Source organism: Vombatus ursinus, unplaced genomic scaffold (assembly GCF_900497805.2).
Source record: "Vombatus ursinus unplaced genomic scaffold, bare-nosed wombat genome assembly UNPS02014813.1, whole genome shotgun sequence".
Classification (NCBI taxonomy): Eukaryota; Metazoa; Chordata; class Mammalia; order Diprotodontia; family Vombatidae; genus Vombatus; species Vombatus ursinus.
The window spans coordinates 15,205,350-15,227,697 of NW_020954591.1; the positions used below are offsets into that span (position 1 = coordinate 15,205,350).

The 22,348-nt window shown below is 37.2% G+C and overlaps 1 protein-coding gene across 1 annotated transcript in view; it reads left to right on the forward strand.

Moving 5' to 3' along the window:
* ATP8A2 (ATPase phospholipid transporting 8A2) overlaps positions 1–22,348 on the forward strand; it is a 741,784-nt gene that overhangs the window by 259,168 nt on the left and 460,268 nt on the right. The window contains exons 20-23 of the mRNA XM_027877570.1: positions 897–966; positions 4,640–4,724; positions 6,375–6,514; positions 20,757–20,895. Coding sequence (XP_027733371.1) covers positions 897–966; positions 4,640–4,724; positions 6,375–6,514; positions 20,757–20,895 — 434 coding nt within the window. The remainder of the gene's footprint in view (positions 1–896; positions 967–4,639; positions 4,725–6,374; positions 6,515–20,756; positions 20,896–22,348) is intronic.

Genomic DNA, 22,348 nt, shown 5'->3' on the forward strand with positions numbered 1-22,348 from the left:
GTGGGAAAGGCAGGGTAGGGGAGCAGGAAAGACAGGGAGAAGGTCAAATACAGCTCATACCCCTGATTTCCGTAGTGTAAGGAACTCCTCTTTGGAGACACCTTCCACTGGTACAGAGCAACAACTCCTCTATAACTTAGTCTCAGAGAATTTCCTAAAGCACTGAGACATTGGTTAATTGACTTGTCAATGGTCACAAAACTAATGTGTGTCAGAAACGAAACTTGAACCCAGGTTGTCCTGATTCCAAGGCTTCATTTATCCATCAGCTATGACGTACAAGTAAAGTTAGAGGTTAATTTAGATTTTATTTACTTAAGCTAATTCTGGCCCCCCACTGTCACAAATAATTCAACAAACTTTAATTCAACATTCAATAGGCATCTACTAAATATTAGAGCAGGGTGTGTATGTATGTATGTGTGTGTGTGTATATATATGCATATGTATAGATATGCATAAATATTTATAAATTAAACATTTTAAATGAAGGAAATTCTTGCTTTCTGTCCATTATTATAAGTGAATTATCTAATTGTACTAGGGAGTTATCAACTAATTATACTATAAAATCCACGGAAGTTTGCATCTTTTTTTTTTCTCATTTGACTGTCTTTTATAGTTTCATTGAATCAGGCAATGATATTGAATTCCTGGGGGTTATAAAGGAGAAAATGAATGAACTTGGCCACTTAGGCAGTGTGGTGGCCAGTCCATCATTTTTTTGTCAGCAGGAAGCTGGTGATTGAAGCTCTGCTCAAGTTTTCCACCTGTTTTCTGCTTCCTCCTACCTCCTAAACAAAACAAAACATTCTTAAGTTGCTCAGAACCTTAGCTTAGTCATTTGGTAATTTGACTAGGAAGAGAGACCAGTGACGGTTTCTTTTTCCTTATAGTGACAGAAAAAGGATGTCGGTAATTGTTCGAACACCATCAGGACAAATTCGCCTCTACTGCAAAGGAGCTGTAAGTACTGGATTGGTCACTTGCATTACTTTATGAACTTGCTGACTGTTGCCAACCAATATATGCTACAAATACTTTTGTATTAATAGCCTGTAGTAGTATTCCTTTTCATGTTCCCAGTCTCACATGTGGATGACTAATTTTATATTGATTCCATGGGGGGAAGTTGCCAATCATGATTGATGACACTTGAATTGAATGATGGCATAGAGGTCATATCAAATTAGCAGATGACACCAAGTGGGAAGGCAGAGGTAACTAACCCACTGGATGACAGAGTGTAGATCCAAAGAGAACTTGACAGGCTAGAGTAATGGGCCACATCTAATAAGATAAGATGATAAATATAAATGTAAAGTTTTATATTTGAATTTTTAAAAATCAACTTTACAGATACAAGATGGGGAGGTATGGCCAGAGAATAGTTTGTTTCTAAGGAAAAGTCTGGGGCTTCAAGTAAACATCAAGCTCAATATGAATTGTCTGTGAAATATGGTTGTCATAAAAACTAATGCAATCATTAAATTTCATTAAGAGATTTTAGCCTAGGGTTCAGGATTAGGGAGGCGTGATATTCCCTCTCTTCTATCCTCTGGTGAAAACCCATCTGAAGAATTGTCTTTCTGGGAGTTATGGCTTCAGAAAGACATGGATAAAATGGAAGGGGGTGGCCTTGCCTTTTTGTCATGTGAGGTTTAGTTGCAGGAATTAGGAATGTTTAGCTTGGTAAAGAGAAGCCCCTTCCTGGCTGTCCACTATTAGGGTCCATCCTCTTTTCCATACTAACCTTTCCAATGAGGTGGGAGAAAATGTCTGAGTCCTGTGACAACCTTGGATATTTAGATATTTAGTATGTACAATAGAAGGCTCAAGGATGGGCAGCGTGATAGTTGTCTTCAGGTATTTGAGGGCCATCAGATGGAGAATGGATTAGACTTTATTTTGCTGGGTCCATAAGGTAGGACTAGGAGTCACACGTGGAAGTACCAAGGCAGCAAATTTAGATTTGACTTTAGGAAATGATTCCTTATATTCAGAGCTATTCCAGAGTGGGCTGGGGCACTCACCTCACAAATGGAATCATCCTTCCCATAGGTCCTCAAACAAAGTTGAGATGACCATTTCTCGGATATGTTGTGGGAAGGGGCTGCTTAGGTATGGCTTGGATTAGATGGTTTCTAACCCTTTCAACACTGAGGTCCTGTGATCTTGTGAAAGTCTTATTCCAGCGCTCCACAAGGAAATGGCATATAAGCACATGATTGAGGAGATGGGCTAGTCATCAATTTTGTCAAAAAGACATAGGGACTTTAGGGACTTAATGAGCTGGATACGAAGTTAGCTATAAAAAGATGCTTTTAGCATACAAAACCCTGCGCCCCTCTGCCCTGGTCAGACTACGTGGATAAGATGAACAATAGCAGTATTTATATATCACATTAAGCTTCACAAAGCACTTTATACATGTTATCTCTTTTGATCCACACAGTCACCTGGTGAGGTAGGTGGTGTTATTATCATCCCCATTTTGAAACTGAGGAAACCAAGGACAAGAGAACTTAAGTGAAGGGTCACACAGTAGTTTTGTGATGCAGGATTTGGACACTCAGTTCTTCCCAACTTCAGGTCCTGTGCTCTACCCATTGTACCCTTTAGTTGTGTGGAGAATTATGCTGCATGTGGGGCACCACAGTTTAGAAAGGAGATTGATGAACTAGGGTTATAACCCAAGGAGAGTAACCAGGATGGTACTGAAACTTGAAGCTGTGCCATATAAAGAGAGGTGAAAAAAATCATGTTGATTAGCCTTTAGAAATAAAGCCTTAGCAAGGGAGGGGGGAAGACAGACGATGTGATCGCTATTATGTTGAAGAGTGATGAGACTTGTTTAACTTAGCCCTGGAGAATAGAACTAGGAGCAATGGGTATAAGTTGGAGAAAGGCAAATTTCAGTTGGATAGAAGCGCAAGAAACTTGTTAACAATAAGAACTGTAAATCTTATGGGATGCTTTGGTAGCTAATGAGCTCCCAGGAACTGGAAGTCTTCAAGTGAAGCATAGATGGCCACTTTTCGGGGATGGCACATGAGAGGCACTGTTTCAAACATGGGCTTGACATGGTAAATTTGGAGGCTCCATCCAGCTCTGAGATTCTCAGTCTAATAGCTAAGATTTAAGGAGACTTGCAGGTCATAGTTCTCTTTTATTTGACTTGGAAACTGATACCAAGTTAGTGTTCTGGTTACCGTGTGGTGGTAATGTGCAATAGGGACTGCCCTGATCTTATGAGACAAAATTAAGAGTCTCTGGAGGTCTGCTATTTTCAGTACCTGGTCTGAAAAAAGGCAGTTCTCCTGCTTGTGGGAAACTGGCACGTAGTTTTATCTGAGTGATAAAACCTTGTGTCTACATGTATTCATTTCTTGGCATACATTTAGTATATCTATGATCTTAAGAATCTCATTTTAAATGTTAACATTTAAAATGCTAACATAACATTTTATTGCTCGTGCTTTTGTATTGCTATTTTTGAAAAATTTCTTCCTAGATTTGTCAGTGTGTCAATTATTAGAGTGTCACAGCCATCACAAAAAGAAATTGAGAGGGTTAAGAAAAGTTGGACTTCTATAAAACCAAAGACTATCAGAACAGGAAAGGACATTAGAGATCATCTAGTTTAGGGGGTCTTTACCTTTTTTTGTCAGAGACCCCTTTGGTGGTCTGGTGAAGCATATGGACTCCTCAGAAGAATGTTTTTAAATACACAAAATAAAATATATAAAATTATGAAGGAAACCAATTATATTCAGATTTAGTCAACAGTGTGTGTGTGTGTGTGTGTATTTAAAACAAGTTCATGGACCCTGGGTTAAGAACATTTGATTTAGTCCAAATCCTATAAGCAAGAAAATTTTGAAAGAATGGTGAATCACATCTTAGAAGGTTTAGACCTCTCTCGCTATCCTTATTCACATAGAAACCAGAAAGCTTAAATTGGTCTTTGTTCTAGTGCCACAAAACATTCAGAAAAAGGTGCTCTGTAATGTTAAACCAAACATCATAGTATCAGAAAATGTACATTCTTGGTTTGTTCATAGTTCCCAGATTTGGTGGGGTACAGTGCTGATTTGGATTCATGGAAGGTAGGTTTTAAGCCAAATTTTGCTCTTTTCTGCCTGAGTGACTTTAGACAAGTCTTTAAGCTGTTTGGGCCTCCATTTCCTCATCTGTAAAATGGAAAGGTTGGGGGCAGCTAGGTGGCGCAGTGGATAGAGCACTGGCCCTGAAGTCAGGAGGACCTGAGTTCAAATCTGGCCTCATACCAAACACTTGACACTTACTAGCTGTGTGACCCTGGGCAAGTCACTTAACCCCAATTGCCCAAAAACAAATAAATAAATAAATAAATAAAGATAAAATGGAAAGGTTGGACAGCCTGCTCTCTGACATGCTTCCTAAGGAATGATCCTAAGGAATACAGCTCATTGTGAAGTTCAAAGCTCATCATTGCTTGTGGATTAGAATTAAACTACTCTTTCAGGGCTCATCAAAATACCTTTTATCCGTTAGGTAGAAAACATATAAAGCTCTAAAATAGTATTTAGAATACTGAAAGATTGAATTGTAATTTTATATGTGAATTTGTTGGTCATGAAGACTTCCTCTTTGATAGGATAATGTGATTTATGAGAGACTGTCAGAGAAATCTGAGTTCACAGAACAAACTTTGTGTCATCTTGAATATTTTGCTACAGAAGGTAAGTTATCTTAAACTATTTTTATATTATTATAATTAATAATAAAATTAATATCAACAATAATACCTTACACTTGTATAGCACTTCTTTTATTTAGCTAGTACTATCACACTTTTGCATGGGGTCAAATGTTGAAATGTTAGTAATTCTGAATACATATGATTCATGCTTTGTAACACATATATGTATGTATATATGTATCTCTGTACATATATATGTACATATGCATGCATACATACATACATACATATATATATAGGTGTGTGTGTGTGTGTGTGTGTGTGTGTGTGTGTAGTGACATGGTCTTAGATGTTTATTTGCATATTTTGGTCCAGTATACTGATACATAAATTGAATATTTCCAAAGCTAGATTTCATTGAGGCTTTTTGAACTTCATCATATTCTGAGTTCATGCCAGCAAGAAAACATATTCATCCTTATGCTGTGCTTCCCTCATTGCTGTATGGAATGTACAGTCCATTATGTAGAGTCCATTCAGGGTGTCTGGGTCTGGTGTCAAAGGCCCTCCAGTGGTAATAGTAATTTGGGAGTAGAAAATGGCCTTGTGGATGACATGCTTTGTCTGAGATCTTTGTAGTTTCATTCTCTCACTCAGAGAAGCCCGAATTTAGTTCACTAAGTAGATAGCTGAATCAGCCCCTATAGTTAATGGGCTTAACCTTTTGTTAGCTATATAACACTGACTTTTCATCACTTGATTATGGACACTGAAACCACAGTGACTGACCCCAAGCATTCTCTGAGAAACTCTGAATCAGTCTTCAGGTTTCCATCTTCCTTGCTTTTGAAGGTGACAAAAGTCATAGACTGTCTTGCCCAAGATCATCTTTGAGCTTCTGCTTCTCATATGCTTATGTCTCTCGTATGAAAGCATGGATCTCTTTACCAAGGTACTTGGTACCTTTGACTTCTGTCTTAATAAACATAATTGTGCTCCAAGCAGGTATCAGAAGGTAGTTGCAGGAAATGCTTTAGAATGAAATACAAGACAGCAAATCTTTTAAAGTGGAGATTTGACTTTGAAGTTCTGGGCTGTGTTACCATAAATAGCCTCAATTCTTAGAAGAGGACTTACTCTTCCCTTTTTCATTCCCACCAAAGGTTCTCAAAAGAAAGAAGGTTCTGAAAGATGTCAAAGAAGTCTCCTAGCGCTATCGTGATTGGTTAAGTTGGGAAATAAAGAGGAAATGGGACAACATAGATAGAGGGCTGGCGTTAGAGCTAGGAAGACCTGGGTTTAAATTGTGCTTCTGTCACATACTGGCTGTTGTGACCCTGGGCAAGACATTTAACTTCTTGGGGCCCCAGGCAAGTCTCCAAGTCTGTAAGTTACAGGTGAGCTGCCCATCTGTAGTCGTAGAGGGAGTTCCTATACTAGGAGTTCATTATGCCTATGAAATTGCAACTCTGTATCACACCCACCCTAAAAAAAAAAAGAAAAAAATGGAAATTCTAACCATTGAAAAAGTAGCAGGAACCACTGAAAGACCTCATAAAGCTTGGAGTGTGAGAGAAGACTTTTGTTTTTTGGTGGTTTTTTTTTTTTTTTTTGGATAGTGTAGTCAGGTGGTGAGTTTCTATGAACTGTCAAAGAGCATGACATTTCTGTATTATTTGCTGTTCTTCAGGTTTGAGGACACTCTGTATTGCCTATGCAGACATATCTGAGGATGTGTACCAGGAATGGTTGACTGTTTATAATACAGCCAGTGCAACTTTGAAAGACAGAACTCGGAGGTTGGAAGAATGCTATGAAATCATTGAAAAGGTAACCAGAGCAGATGGACTCTCTCCTACCAAATCAGTTTCCCTTTGAGTAGACTATTTTCATAAGTACAAAAAAACCCCCAAAACAAAACAAAAACAACACGGCCTTCATAACATGTTATATTAGCATTTACCTTTTTTATTTTTCCATGATCTTAAACATGTGAAATATTGGGTTTTGTGTCCTTGCAGAAGAAACTCACATCTTTAAGAATAATTTAAACGAGACAAAGTTTAAGCTATAGCATTTCAGTCCTTGGGCTACCTTCTCTCTGTTTTTCATTCCTAGACATCTTTCCCCTGAAAGGAAACATTAGACTTGACTAGGGGTTAGAACAGTTTTGTGAGAAATCAGAGCTCCAAGTTGTAGTTCTGCAGCCTTTCAAGACTCATGGGCAGCTTGTTAGATAGCTTTACTATGCTGTACTTCACATTAGGATTTTGCCTTCTCTATAAATGTAGGACACCCATTCATGACCGAGTTGGTCAGATATTTCCTTTGATATTAAAATTCAGTAGGTTTGAAGTTATGTTTGTTTGTTTTGAGTTTGGTGAGCTCAAAAGTATAAAAATAATTACAAAATCAAGGGTATGCAGACCAGGCATCCCTTCATGAAAAGAGAGAACTAGAGTCTGAAATATAAGTCTGTGTTCTGGTCCTAACACTTCTCAGTGTGTGACCTTTGGCAAATCATTTCATGTCTCTAGGCCACAAATTTGGAATGTGTCAAATAAAGAGAGTTGGACCATAGGATGTATGTCCTATGCTCTTGTGATTTGAGTACTTTGGGGAAGATGAACCTTTTAAGAACATCACTGGTATCTTTTAGTGCAACAGAGCAGTAAACTAATTATACTATAGTATAAGAGAGGTGGAATTTCTCCAGGTGAAAATTGGGTACAAATTATACTATTTACTTGGCAGATCTGACTCAACATATCTTAAAATTGACTTTATGCCATGTGGCTATGATATTAGGGGAAAACCTTATGAGTTATTTGTAAACTAATGTAAAAAAAAAAACAAACCCCCAAATCAAAAAAGAACATTTTCTTGTTCTTTCAGTGTTTTGACTTTTTCCTTCTGAATAAGTTCTTGTTTGATTTAGTGCCACTAGAGGGCAATGTTTCCGCAAAACTTTTTGATGTTACTAAGATGAAACTTCCTTCAACTTTCTTGAATTTTAGACAAAAGAAAGGAATGGGAACTGGACATGTGATTTCATTGTTAGAGGGGTGCTCCAAGGAGAGGAAACTCTTACTACTCGTGCAGGTCAGCACCTTCTCTGCAACCTTGAGCAGTAAGGAAACAAAAAAAAAAACAAAAACAAACAAAAAAAAACAACCCAAAAAACAAAATGAAACAAAAAACATGATTGAAACTGTAGATTTTTAGATCATAAGATTTTCTTGAAACATAGCTGCTAAGACTGTTAAGAGCTAATAATTCTTCCATTCATTCTATTTCCCTCAGGAAACCATTTCCCTCAGTGATTTTCCTGGGGTACATTAGAAAGGTGATAAGGGAATTCTAGTTGGCATCTGCCAAAATGATCAGTTATAAATGAGGAATGGCAATTTTCTAGCGGTTTGTAATAGGCTGGCAGAAGGTCCAGCATATCTTTCTTAGGTTTAAGTTTTTAGGTAGCAACTATTGTAGGATCTCATATTAGGAAAAGAGGCAAAAGTAGTGTTATCCTTGTTCCTTCTACCCACTATCCAGTTCTGTTGGATGTACCCTCTGAAAGTGAGGGAATCAAAACCAGTGTTGGACTATTGAAATGTAGAGATGATGTTTCAGAGGAAAGGAAACTTCCATTAAGGGCTTGCCTTGTGTCTCTTTGTTAAATCTTTTTCTTAAATCTTTTTATTAATTTATTTTGATTTATCAATAATCACTTCCATATGCTTTTGAGTTTAAAATTTTTCTCCCCCTTCCTCTCCTCCACCCTCCCCAAGACGGTGCACAATCTGATATAGGCTATACATTTACATTCATATTAAACATATTTTCACATTAGTGATGTAAGTAAAAATTAAAACCAGTAGGAGGAACCATCAGAAAGAGGAAACAAAATTCAACGGAAGAGAAAAAAATAGCAATTCGACTTCCATAGTTCTTTCTTTGGAAGTGGATAGCATTTTCCATCACAAGGCCTCTGGAAATGTGTTAGATCCTGGTATTGCTAGGAAGAGTTAAGTTTATCAATATTAGTCATCACACAACATGGCTGTTATTGTGTACAGTGTACTCTCGGTTGTGCTCACTTCACTCAGCATCAGACCATACAAGTTTTTCCAGATTTTTCCGAAGTCTGCTGGCTCATCATTTCTTATAGCACAATAGTATTCTATCATATTCATATACCACAGCTTGCTCAGCCATTCCGGAATTGATGGGCATCCTCTCAATTTCCAATTTTTTGCCACCACAAGAAGAGCTGCTATGAATATTTTTGTACATGTAGGTCCTTTTCCCGTTTGTACGATCTCTTTGGGATATAGCCCTAGAAGTGCTTTTGCTGGGTCAAAGGGTATGCACATTTTTATAGCCCTTTGGGCATAGTTCCAAATTTTTCTCCAAAATGGTTGTATCATTTCACAACTCCACCAACAATGCATTAGTGTTCCAATTTTCCCACATTTTCTCCAACATTTATCATTTTCCTGTTTTGTCATGTTGGCCATTCTGATAGGTGTGATGTGGTACCTCAGAGTTGTTTTGATTTGCATTTCTCTAATCAATAGTGATTTAGAGCATTTTTTCATATGACTATAGATGGCTTTAATTTCTTCATCTAAGAACTGTCTGTTCATATCCTTTGACCATTTATCAGTTGGGGAATGGCTTGTATTCTTATAAATTTGACTTAATTCTCTATATGTTTTAGAAATAAGGCCCTTATCAGAGAGACTGGTTGTAAAAATTCTTTCCCAATTTTCTACATTCCTTCTAATCTTAGTTGCATTGGCTTTGTTTGTGCAAAACCTTTTCAATTTAATGTTATCAAAATTATCTGTTTTGCTTTTCATAATGTTCTCTATCTCCTGTTTGGTCACGAATCCTTCTGTTCTCCATAGATCTGACAGGTAAACTATTCCTTGCTCTCCCAGTTTGCTTATAGTATCAGCCTTTATAGCTAAATCATGTACCCATTTTGACTTTATTTTGGTATATGGTGTGAGATTTTGGTCTATGCCTAGTTTCTGCCATACTCTTTTCCAGTTTTCCCAGAAGTTTTTTTCAAAGAGTGGGTTCTTATCCCAGAAGCTGGGGTCTTTGGGTTTATCAAATAATAGATTACTATAGTCATTGACTACTGTGTCTTGCATTCTTAACTTATTCCGCTGATCCACCACTCTATTTCTTAGCTAGTACCAAGCAGTTTTGATGATTGCTGCTTTATAATACAATTGAAGATCTGGAATGGCATTTCTTTTCATTAGTTCTCTTGATATTCCCTACATTTCTTTTCATTAGTTCTCTTAATATTCTGGACCTTTTGTTCTTCCAAATGAATCTTGTTATTATTTTTTCTAACTCTATAAAATAATTTTTTGGTAGTTTGATTGGTATGGCACTGAATAAGTAAATTAGCTTAGGTAGAATTGTCATTTTTAGTATATTAGCTCGGCCTACCCACGAGCAACTGATACTTTTCCAATTATTTAGATCTGACTTTATTTGCATGAAAAGTGTTTTGTAATAGTGTTCATAGAGTTCCTGGGTTTGTTTCAGGAGGTAGACTCCTAAATATATATATATAGATATATATAGATATATATCTCTCTATATATCTATATATATCTATATATATATATATATCTATATAAATATATATATAATGTCTACAGTAAGTTTAAATGGAATTTCTCTTTCTATTTCTTGCTGTTGGGCTTTGTTGGTAATATATAGAAATGCCTATGATTTATGTGGGTTTATTTTATAGCCTGCAACTTTGCTAAAATTGTTTATTATTTCAAGTAGTTTTTTACTTGATTCTCTGGGATTCTCTAAGTATAGCATCATGTCATCTGTAAAGAATGATAGCTTTGTTTCTTCTTTGCCTATTCTAATACCTTCAGTGTCTTTTTCTTCTCTTATTGCTAAAGCTAACATTTCCAGTACGATGTTGAATAACAGTGGTGATAATGGACATCCTTGTTTCACCCCCAATCTTATTGGAAATGCTTCTAGCTTGTCCCCATTACATATTATGCTTGCTGAAGGTTTTAGATAGGTGCTATTTATTATTTCAAGGACGACTCCATTTATACCTATGCTTCCTAGTGTTTTTAATAGGAATGGCTGTTGTATTTTGTCAAAAGCTTTTTCTGCATCTATTGAGATGATCATGTGATTTCTGTTAATTTTGGTGTTGATATGATGAATTATGCTGTTAGTTTTCCTTATATTGAACCAGCCCTGCATTCCTGGTATAAATCCTACCTGGTCATAGTTATTATTCTTGCGATAAGTTACTGTAATCTGTTTGCTAATATTTTGTTTAAAATTTTTGCATCTATATTCATTAGAGAAATTGGTCTATAATTTTCTTTCTCTGTCTTGACTATTCCCGGCTTAGGTATCAGCACCATATTTGTATCATAAAATGAATTTGGTAAGATTCCTTCTTCACCTATTTTACCAAATAGTTGCTATAGTATTGGAATTAATTGTTATTTAAATGTTTGATAGAATTCGCATGTCAATCCATCTGGCCCTGGAGATTTTTTCCTAGGGAGTTCATCAATGGCTTGTTCAATTTCTTTTTCTGAGATGGGGTTATTTAAGTATTTTACTTTCTCTTCTGTTAATCTGGGCAATTTATATTTTTGTAAATAGGTATCCATTTCACTAAGATTGTCAAATTTATTGGCTTATATAGTTGGGCAAAATAATTCCTAATTGTTGTTTTAATTTCCTCTTCTTGGTAGTAGCTTCACCCTTTTCATTCTTGATACTAGTAATTTGGTTTTCTTTTTTTTAATTAGATTAACCAAAGGTTTATCTATTTTATTGTTTTTTTTTCATGAAACCAGCACTTAGTTTTATTTATTAGTTCAATAGTTTTCTTAATTTCAATTTTATTAATTTTTCCTTTGGTTTTCAATATTTCTAATTTGGTGTTTAATTGAGGGTTTTTAATTTGTTCTTTTTCTAGTTTTTTTAGTTGTATGCCCAATTCATTGATCTCCTCTTTTTCTATTTTATTTATGTAAGCATTTAGAGATATAAAACTTCCCCTAAGAACTGCTTTTGCTGCATCCCATAAGTTTTGCTATGTTGTCTCATTATGGTCATTCTCTTGAATGAAATTATTGATTGTTTCTATGATCTGTTGCTTGACCCAATCATTTTTTAGGATTAGATTATTTAGTTTCCAATTATTTTTTAGTCTATCTTTCCATGGCCCTTTATTCCATATAATTTTTATTGCATCATGATCTGAAAAGGATGCATTTACTATTCTGCCTTTCTGCATTGGATTGTGAGGTTTTTATGCCCTAGTACATGGTCATTTTTTGTGTATGTGCTGTGTACCGCCAAGAAAAAAGTATATTCCTTTCTCTCCCCATTCAGTTTTCTCCAGAGGTCTATCATACTTAACTTTTCTAATGTTCTATTCACCTTATTAACTTCTTTCTTGTTTATTTTGTGGTTAGATTTATCTAATTCAGAGAGGGGGAGGTTGAGGTCCCCCACTAGTATAGTTTTGCTGTCTATTTCTTCTCTTTGTTAAATCTTGGGAGCCATTAAGAATCCAATCTGATAAACCCACTTTACTCATTGTCTATCTCAAAATCATCTAGAACGACACTTTTCCAATACTTACAGAAAACTTACTTTTGTATGGCTTCAACTATGGCACAGCTAAATATCTAAGCATTGGTTAAAGGTGATTTGGGATGGTCAGGGTCAACACGTATCAGCAAAGTCAGGATAATTTGGAGAAGAACAAGGGTGAAAAAAATCTGCTAACTACAGCATTGCTATAACTCTATTTTACAGGATGGGCCTCAATCTAGGGTCCTAGCTTTAGTGTGAGAAGCAAAGTTACCTAAGCATCTGAGCCTGTTTCTTTTCCCCTTGAGGTCCTAATTGTTCGGAGATCCACACAGCCAGATCAAACACTCTTCCCTGTTGTCTCCCCACCCCCACCTCCTTGCCTGGTTGCTTACATGTACACATAGTTCATAAAGCACCTCCCAGGGAAGAGAAGAAATCCTGTGGTGCACTTTCAAAGTCTAGGCAGTTCAAAGGCTGGCTAGTGAGCCTTGAAACAGAATGAACATGTTTCATGTTATATAATCTGCTCAGTTTCATGTTATATAATCTAGAGGGAAGAATTTTGGGGGAAAGTTAAATATATATATATATATATAGATAGATAGAGAGAGAGAGAGAAACATATTTTACAGATATGTGTATATATGCACATGTATGTCTATATACGCACACAGAGAGATAAAAATAGTAGTTGACAGTATATCTCACTAAAGTTTCTAAAATTTTTTACATAGATTTTCATTTGAAAAAGACTTTCTCAGCCCAAATCCTTTTTTTGTTTTTTTTTAAGATTTTTTTATTAATTTATTTTGATTTATCAATAATCACTTCCATATGCTTTTGAGTTTAAAATTTTTCTCCTCCTTCCTCCCCACCACCCTCCCCAAGATGGCGCATAATCTGATATAGGCTGTACATTTACATTCATATTAAACATATTTTCACATTAGTGATGTTGTAAGTAGAAATTAAAACCAATAGGAGGAATCATCAGAAAAAGGAAACAAAACCCAACAAAAGAGAAAAAAATTGCAATTCGGCTTCCATAGTTCTTTCTTTGGGTGTGGATAGCATTTTCCATCACAAGGCCTCTGGAGATGTCTTAGATCCTTGTATTGCCAGGAAAGGTTAAGTTTATCAATATTAGTCATCACACTACATGGCTGTTATTGTATACAACGTTCTCTTGGTTTTGCTCACTTCACTTAGCATCAGACCATACAAGTCTTTCCAGGTTTTTCTGAAGTCAGCCTGTTCATCATTTCTTATAGCACAATAGTATTCCATCACATTCATATACCACATCTTGCTCAGCCATTCCACAATTGATGGGCATCCTCTCAATTTCCAATTCTTTGCCACCACAAAAAGACTCTTCATTCAGGCTGGTAACCTCATCACTCAACTGAAATGTCTCTCTTCAAAGTTACTCATGATCTCTTCACACGTCAAATGACATTGCCTCAACTTTCGTGTATATGTATATATATTTTGGGGAGGACTAGGCAATGGGTTTAAGTGACTTTCCCAGGGTCACACAGCTAGTAAGTGTCAAGTGTCTGAGGCTGGATTTTAACTCGGGTCCTCCTAACTCCAGAGCCAGTACTCTATCCACTGCACCACCTAGCTGCCCCAACTCTCTTGATCTCTGCTGAACTGGTTGCTGCCAACCACCATCTCCCCCTGGATTCTCTGTTCTCTCTGGGTTTTTGTGACATTGCTCTTTCTTTTGGTTTTCTGCCTACCTATCCAATTGCTTCCTTTCATTCTCCTTTACTGGATTATTATCCACACCATATGCTCTAGTTGGGGGTATATCTCAAAACTCTGTCCTGATCTTTCTTTTATCTCTTTGTGTTCTCATCAGCTCCTGTGGGTTTGAGTTAGGCCTCCAAAATTTAACATGTCTAAAATAGAACACATTGTCTTCTCTCCCCACCAGTGGATCCCAACTTCTTGATTTCTGCCAAGGGCACCACATCATCTTTTCAGTCACCCAGATCTGGAGTCACTGGAGTCTCTTCATTCTCCCCCCCCCCATTTAATGCAATGATATGCTAAATCTTGTTGTTTCTAGTCTTATAATATCTCTTTAACTCGCACAATCATCCTCCTAGTTCAGGACCTAATCACCTATTGACTGGACCTCCATATTGGTTTCCCTGGCTCAAGTCTTGTCTGACTCCATTCTATCTTCCACAGTCGCCAAAGTGATTTTCGTACAGGGCAGTTCTGAGAGTATCCCTCCCTGACACTTCTTCATCCCACCTTCCACACTCAATAAAGTCTAATGGCTCTCTGTTATCCAGGATCAAATATAAACTTCCCTGGTCATTTAGAGCTCTTCAAAACCTGGCTCCATCCTACCTTTCTAGACTTATTAGATATACATTATTTCCCTCCACGTACTCTAAGTTTGTCCCTCATATACCTCCCTTCTCAATGCCTTTGCATCTGCTGTCCTCCACTTCTGGAATGTATTCCTTTCTCACTGCTACTTCTTGGAATCATGGTCTTCAAGATTCAACTCAAGCACCATTATCTTCTGCATGAGGCCCTTTTTTCTAGTGCCAGCTATGTATGGTTACCCTGCACTGTTAGAATGTAAGCTCCTTGAAAGCACGGACTATTTTACTTTTGTCTTTGTATCTCCAGTATGTAGCATAGTGCCTGACACCAAATAGATGCTTCTTAGATACTTGTCAGCTAGATTGATTTAATACTAGCCAGGCAGAAATCTTGGTGTTAGTGGAGCACTTCACCTGCCTTGGTGCTTAGGGTGGTTATGAAACGCTATAATGTTATTCCAGTGACCCAGAAGAGAATAAGTTCTACCTTTTACTGAGGCAAGAGGTTCCAGGGCTTTGGGTTCCAGGGGGAGGAGTCTAGACTGGTACACCCACCTTCATCCTGCTTCTGGCCTGAAATGGTGGTTCTGTCCTGGCTTTGAAGAAGGCATTAGATGGCTTCCACTTCAATCCCCACTATTCTACTGAAACTATTCTTTCTCAAAATGTTACTGATGACTTCATCACTAAATACAATACCCTTTTCTCAGTCCTCAGCTTCTTGAGTCTCTGCAACATTTAATACTGTTGACAAACTTTGCTTCCAGTGGGACTATGCTTTCATTGTTGTGGTTTTTCCTTGTTTATTTGGCTCCTCAGGTCTCTCATCTCCTAAATGAAAGTGGCCCCCAAGTACTATGTTCTTGACACCTTTCTTTATATTTTCTCCCTTGGTGTTATTATGCTTTTCTAGCTTCCATTGTCACTTGTGTGGGAGATTTCAAATTTCTACCTCCAGACTTAACCTCTTCCTCCATACTCCCTGCTCCAAACTCCGGTCTGCAATTTGCTTTTATCTGATATTTGTTTCACTTAGATGTCCTATTGACACTTCAAAGTCTCCATGCCAGAAATTAGACTTATCTTCCTTAAAAGTCTGATGAATCTTCTAACCTCTTTATTTTTGCTTTATTTATTCTCCTAGCCATCAAGACTTGAACCTTTGGTGTTGTCTTTGACCTCACCCTGTCCCTTACCCGTGGCATCCATTCAATTGCCGTACCCTTTCCTAAGCACTCCACAGGAAGCCTACCAAATGTGTGGGAGAACCTTTCTCTAGGCCTCAGAGAACCAAGTCAGCATGCAGGTTTTGGGTGTCATCCCTAGCTCTTGCTACATGGCATTGTTGTTCAGTCATTTCAGTCATGTCTGACTTTTTGTGACTCCTTTTTGTGGTTTTCTTGGCAAAGATAATGGAATGGTTTGCCATTTCCCTCTCCAGCTCATTTTACAGATGAGGAAACTGAGGCATGGTTAAATGACTTGCCCAGGGTCACACAGCTAGTAAGTGTCTGAGACCATATTTGAACCCAGGAAGTTGAGTCTGCCTGACTCCAGAACCAGTCCTCTATTCACTGCACCGCCTAGCTGCCCCACTACGTGACTAGGATATGTCCCTTTCTATTCATGGATCTCTGATATATTTTATGCTGCTTTGTGCCTATACTGTTTATTGTTGGCTATATACTACTGCCTATTCATGCTCACCCATGGGTTTCTGCATTGTTTTAGGCCATCTGCAGTTTTGATACTTCTATTTCATGATTAGAAACCATATAGCATCACTGAAAGGATACTGAAATTAAAAAGAAGCTTGGTTTTTGTTTCATGGAGAAGTTTGGAATTGTTGACACCACCATACAACTTTCCAATTGCAAATTCTCTCATTCTCTTTTTTTGTTCAGTTCTGGGCTCAGCTCTTTGTGCAACAATAATCCCTGTGTAAGATAGTTTTCCAGTTTTGTTTACACTGGGGAAATCTCACTTTCAAACACCGTTTTTACATTCTGTTAGATGAAGACATGCAAACCAGTTTTTATTCTTCAGTCTGTAATTTATGTATGTGTGTGTGAGTGTGTGTGTGAAATATAGTGTTTAGATGTTGAAGTTAACTTGAGCTTCCATTCACCATATGTCATCTTTTGCTGCTTCCTCATATAAAATATTTCATTAGAAGTTCATGTATTTTCTAGCATTGAAATAAAATAGCCTTTGCGGTCATTTCTCTTAAGTCTTTTTTCCCAAAAGGAACAAAATTTGCCTAAGATAAACATACAGATGGCAAAAGGATATGTCGTATATGATTTCAATGAAATCATGCTTGTCAAAGCCCTGTGGTATCCTTTAAAGTCATAAAGTATAACACAGGAAACTCTGGATAAAGCACTAACCATCCATTCTCGGGTACATAACCTTAGGGACCACAGCCCACTTGAGAGCCATTCTCCTGACTACTATGTCACCAGAATCTTCATATCTGTGATTGCCTGTAAACTTCAGTTGCTTCTATAGATAATATAAGGTTGTGGGAGCCCTGGATGCTTTTATCTAAGCACCATCATGGAACTAGTGTATGACTGGGAATGTTTTCTACTAACACTATCTACAGACCTCAGGATTTCATTATTATTATGATTATTATTACTAATTTGAAAATTGGTTTCTCCTCTCATCCTATTTATTCCAATGTTGTAATGAAACTATGATCTTTTTTTAATAAGGGCGCTCCTTCCAGTAATTCAGATTGCAACCCTTCCATGGTTTCCTGTCTTGTTCAGCTCTTCTCTATTTCTGCACATAAATCTACCACAAGGGGATCCACCCAATATGTTGGAAACCATTCTTTTAATATTGCATACTTAGCAATGGAGTACATCAGGGTGAGGGAAGGGAATGAAATAAGCATTTATGTAGTGCCTCTATTAATTATTGCCTATTTGTCCTGTCTATAGCTTGCTTTGTGTACATTTGTTTGATTTTGACTCCCCATTAGGTTGTAAGCTCCTTGAGGGTAGGGATTTGTCTTTTGCCTCTTTTTGTATCCCTAGGGCTTATACAGTGTTCAGCACATAGTAAATACTTAATAAATGTTTAATTGATTGCCAGCCACTATGTTAAGTGCCTTTTGCAAATACTGTCTCCTTTGAAATGTATGACAACCTTGGGAGGTAGGCGCTAATATTATCCTTATTTTACAGTTAAAGAAAATGAAGCAATTCTGTATTTGAAGCCAGACAAACTAAGTTTGAATCCTAGCTCCACCATTTGTTACCAGTGTGACCTTTGGGCAAAGGTGTTATATGTAAAATGGGGGCATTTTGACTCCCGTTGTATAATCCTGTTGCATGATAATTTCACCCAAGGAGTTAATAGTGATGTTATAATATAGCAAAGCGCTTAGACTCCTGAAAGCATCAATAGACTTGTGGGAAAAAAACTGGACTAATTTATGGACAAACTGCAGCAGATCTAGAAGGGGGTAGACTGGGATGCTGAGGGGATTTGAAATTATGGCATATGAAGGTCAATTAAAGGAGAAGGGGGTGTTTTAGCTTACAGGTAAGATAGTAGCTGTTTTCAAGTATTTCCATCTGTTTCTGAGTGATTAGACTTCAATTCTGTGTATTTCCAGATGGTCAAACTAGAACTAGCAAATGGAAGTGATAGAAATATAGGTTCTGACTCAGTAGAATGAATTTACTAACAATTACAAGAGTGTAGAAATGAACCAGTGTTCTAGTGGCATGAGCTCCCATTGCTGGAAGTGTTTAAGTATAGGCCAGCTGTCCACTTGTTGGAAATGGTGTTGAGGGGATCATCTACGAGTGCGGGGGAGCAATACTAGATGACCTAGAAAGTTCCTGTGTAACTCAAGAATTCGCAGAGTCTTTGCTAGCCTATCAAGGTCAAGTGGGACATGATAGGCCTGAGGTCTTTTCAGTCTCCTTTGCTAGCTTATCATCCAGGCTGTGCATGTTTCCCAAGGTTCTGTCCTAGGGCTTCTTTTCCTGCCTCTTTCTCACTTGGTAATTTCATTAGCTCCTGTGGGTTTAACTATCATCTCTATGCAGATGATACCCAGACTTATATATGTAGCCCTTCTGCCTTGACCATTAGTCTTGTATCACCAGCTGCTCACTAGACATTTCAAACTGGATTGTCATGGACCTTGAACTTATGTCTAACATTGAACTCATTATCTTTCTCCTTAAACCCTCTACCAAAACCTCGTTTCTATGGGAGGAATCACCGCCTTTCCAATGTCTCAAGTTTTTAATCATGGTGTTTGTTACGCTGGACTCCTCACACCCTACCTATCCAATAACTAATTGCCAAAACTTGCCATTTCTACCTCTGCAACATCTCTTTCATCTGACTCCTTACTCACATCATTACCTCCTGGGTTCAGGCTCTCATCACCTCTTGCCTAGATCATTGCAACAGCCTCCTAATTGGTCTCAGCCTTAGTCTTTGCTCCCTCCAGCACATCTTGCACGCTGCTGCCAAAATAATTTTCCTTAACTATAGATATGACCATGTGCCTTCCATACTCAACCTCCAATGGCTCCTACTGACTCTATGATGAAATAGAAACTCCTCTGTTTAGCTTTTAAAGCCTTACACAACTTGGCCCCAACTGATCTTTTCAGCCTCATTGAACATGCCTCTCCCTCCTGCATTCCTCAATCCAACCAACCTGACCTTCTCTCTCTTCCTCACATACAACATACAACGTGCCATCTGCCATATCTGTCTGTGCCTTTGCACTAGGTGTCCCTGTGCCTGGCATGCTGTCCCTCCGCCTGGCATGCTGTCCCTCCTTATCTCTGCCTCAGAGTCCCTCTCTTCCTTTAAGTTCATCTGCATGTACCACGTTCCCCCAAAGCCTTTCCTGATCCTCTCAAACTGCTAGTTTCCTCCTTCCCGAAATACCTTGTTTTTTTTAACTATTTTGTATATATTTGTATTTATTAACTTTTTACTTATTCTGCATACATTTTTATACTTGTTTCCCCCTTTAAGATATAGGATTATTGTGAGTGTTGATTATTTCATTCTTTGGACTTGAATATCCCTATCACCTGGTACATAATAGGCATTTTACAAATAAATGCTTATTAATTGATTGAGATAACAAAGATTCGGGCCTTCTATTCAAAGATATCAGTATGTGAGCCATACTAATTGGTCAAGAGGTAGGCTATCCATTAATCATATATTTTTTGATCAGTGATTTCATTGGGTTGAGTGCTCTCAGTGAAGAATCCTTACCAATTCTGGTGAACTGCTATTTAGCAACTTACAGAATTAGAGTTGCCTGGAGTCATGAGAAGTTAAAACGCATGCCTAAGGTCACACACACAAACACACATAGTATCAGAGGCTGTACTTGAACCCTTCTAACCCTGAGACCATTTCCCTATCCACTCTTCTAGATGCCTGTCAATAATGATGGTAATTATAATAATGTCTCACATTTCCCTGGCACTTTCTTTGCAAAGTGTTTTACATTCATTATTTCATTCAATTGAGAAAAACCTGTAGTTGGGTCCTCATTGAGGCACTAATGATTATATTGAGCAGTATTTTACTGAATTTCAGACTTGATATGATATGTTTTTTCTCAATTCTGTGATCCAGAGCATTAGTGCCATAGGATCTTTTTTTGGTACTTGTCTTCCCAAAAATGTGTCCCAAGTGTTTGAAAATTTGGTTACATCTCATGGTTGATCACAATAAATATGCATTATGGAATAATAGATGGGATTGCTTATCCCTCTCCAGTACTTAAATCCCTAGTTAAAACGGTCTTAAAAAGACATAGGTTTTGCTTATCAGTTACAAGACCAGATGATATCTATTCTGTATGACATGGCCATTGTGCTTTGGATAGTTCTAACATTACTTAATTGATTTTGAAACATTGATACCCATGAGATCCAAACCATTTGTGTACCATTAATCACTGGAGCTAATACATTAGATACTGAAGTAGGAATGAATTTAGACAATATACCTCATCAGGATTTTCTATTGTTGATTCTACCTTTGAGTATATTCAGATCTATAACTGATTAAAAACTTTTTTTGTTAAAAAAAATTAGGATCTCCTGCTCCTTGGAGCTACAGCCATTGAGGATCGTCTTCAGGCGGGTGTTCCAGAAACAATATCAACACTAATGAAAGCAGAAATTAAAATATGGATCCTAACTGGAGATAAGCAGGAAACAGCAATCAACATAGGTAATAGATTTTTAAAGAAGTAACATGTTGGTTATAATGGTAATAAATGTATTCAAGTGTCAAACATAGGTAGTTGATATCCTACAGTTGCTTCAACCTTAATTGAAAAATGGAGCCCAATAAGATTTTCTTGTCATGAGGCAAGAGAAAAGCTCCTTGAAAACAGGAGGTTCTGAACATTTTTTTTGTGTGCCAAGGATCCCTTTGGTAGTCTGATGAAGCCTGTAGAGTCCTCCTCACATTATTGAAAGAAATGCTAAATTTTAGTCAGAGGATAATGAAAGTGAAGATGTAATTTTGTTCCCATCCAAGTTCATGGACTCCCCAAAATCATTTCACAGATTAAGAACCCTTGTTCTAACTAAAGGGAATGAATCTGAGTGAAAAGATAATAAGATAAAAAGTTTGTTGTTATTCTGATTTTCTAAGGTAAAGTTCTCTTCTGTATGTGGCCTATGCCTTCCTTACTTTGCTTCAGATCTTCCCTGTTTTTCTGCTTGAAATATGATTTATGTGAGTTTTTATTCAATCCCTTTGCTCTTTGTAAAATCAACTTAGCCACTGTGAGTGAAGACTTATAATATACTTTCTTAGCAAGATATCATAAAATGCAAGATATTGGCATAAATGTGTGCCTTTATATAAAAGTGCATTTTCCCCCCTCATAACGTCATGTTATTCTATACCAATTTCTCATTCTGGATGCATTACTTTGAAGTTATTTTTATGTATATTTATAACCAGTTTTGATTGTTTAGGGACACATCCAGTTCATGGATTTTCCAGACTTTGTGCTTCTTCATTCTGTTCCTTAGACTTATTTAGTGCTAGTCAGTCCCAGAAAGAGACCAGAAAGGAAAGGTGAACTCGAAATCAGTCCAACTGCTTTTGTTAGTGGCTTAAATGAAAGGTTTTGGTGTGGAAGGATTATATTGCTAACCAATATTAGGTTTGAAGATTATCTTTGAAATTTAATTACATGTGATTTTCCTAAAACCAGGAATATTGAAGTTTGGTTACACATAATGGTATATAGGCATAGCTTACCTAATGCCCTATATGTTTTCCTGTAACTCATTATGTTAAATAAAAAACATCATGGGAATAGTTAGCTCTGTAGAAACAATGATATCAATGGGCTATCAGTCTAACAACATTATAATGGAGTTTCCCAACTCTACAATAAGAGTTTGGTTGTAATTTGCTAATGATGTTGCAAAACATTATTGATCAGGGCAGATTTTTGCCTGATGTGTTTGTATGTGGATTACTTAAAAATTAATGTACTAGTACTTATACATACACAATTGACTCTTAACTTCAGAGTAATCCTCTTCTAACATTAGTTACTTAAAGTTATGTCACCATTGCTCAGAGCACTTGCTCAACTCCTTTGGAGTTAGTTTTGAGGTCTCTATTAAACTTCTTCTTGAGTATCTTCAGTGGTGACAAA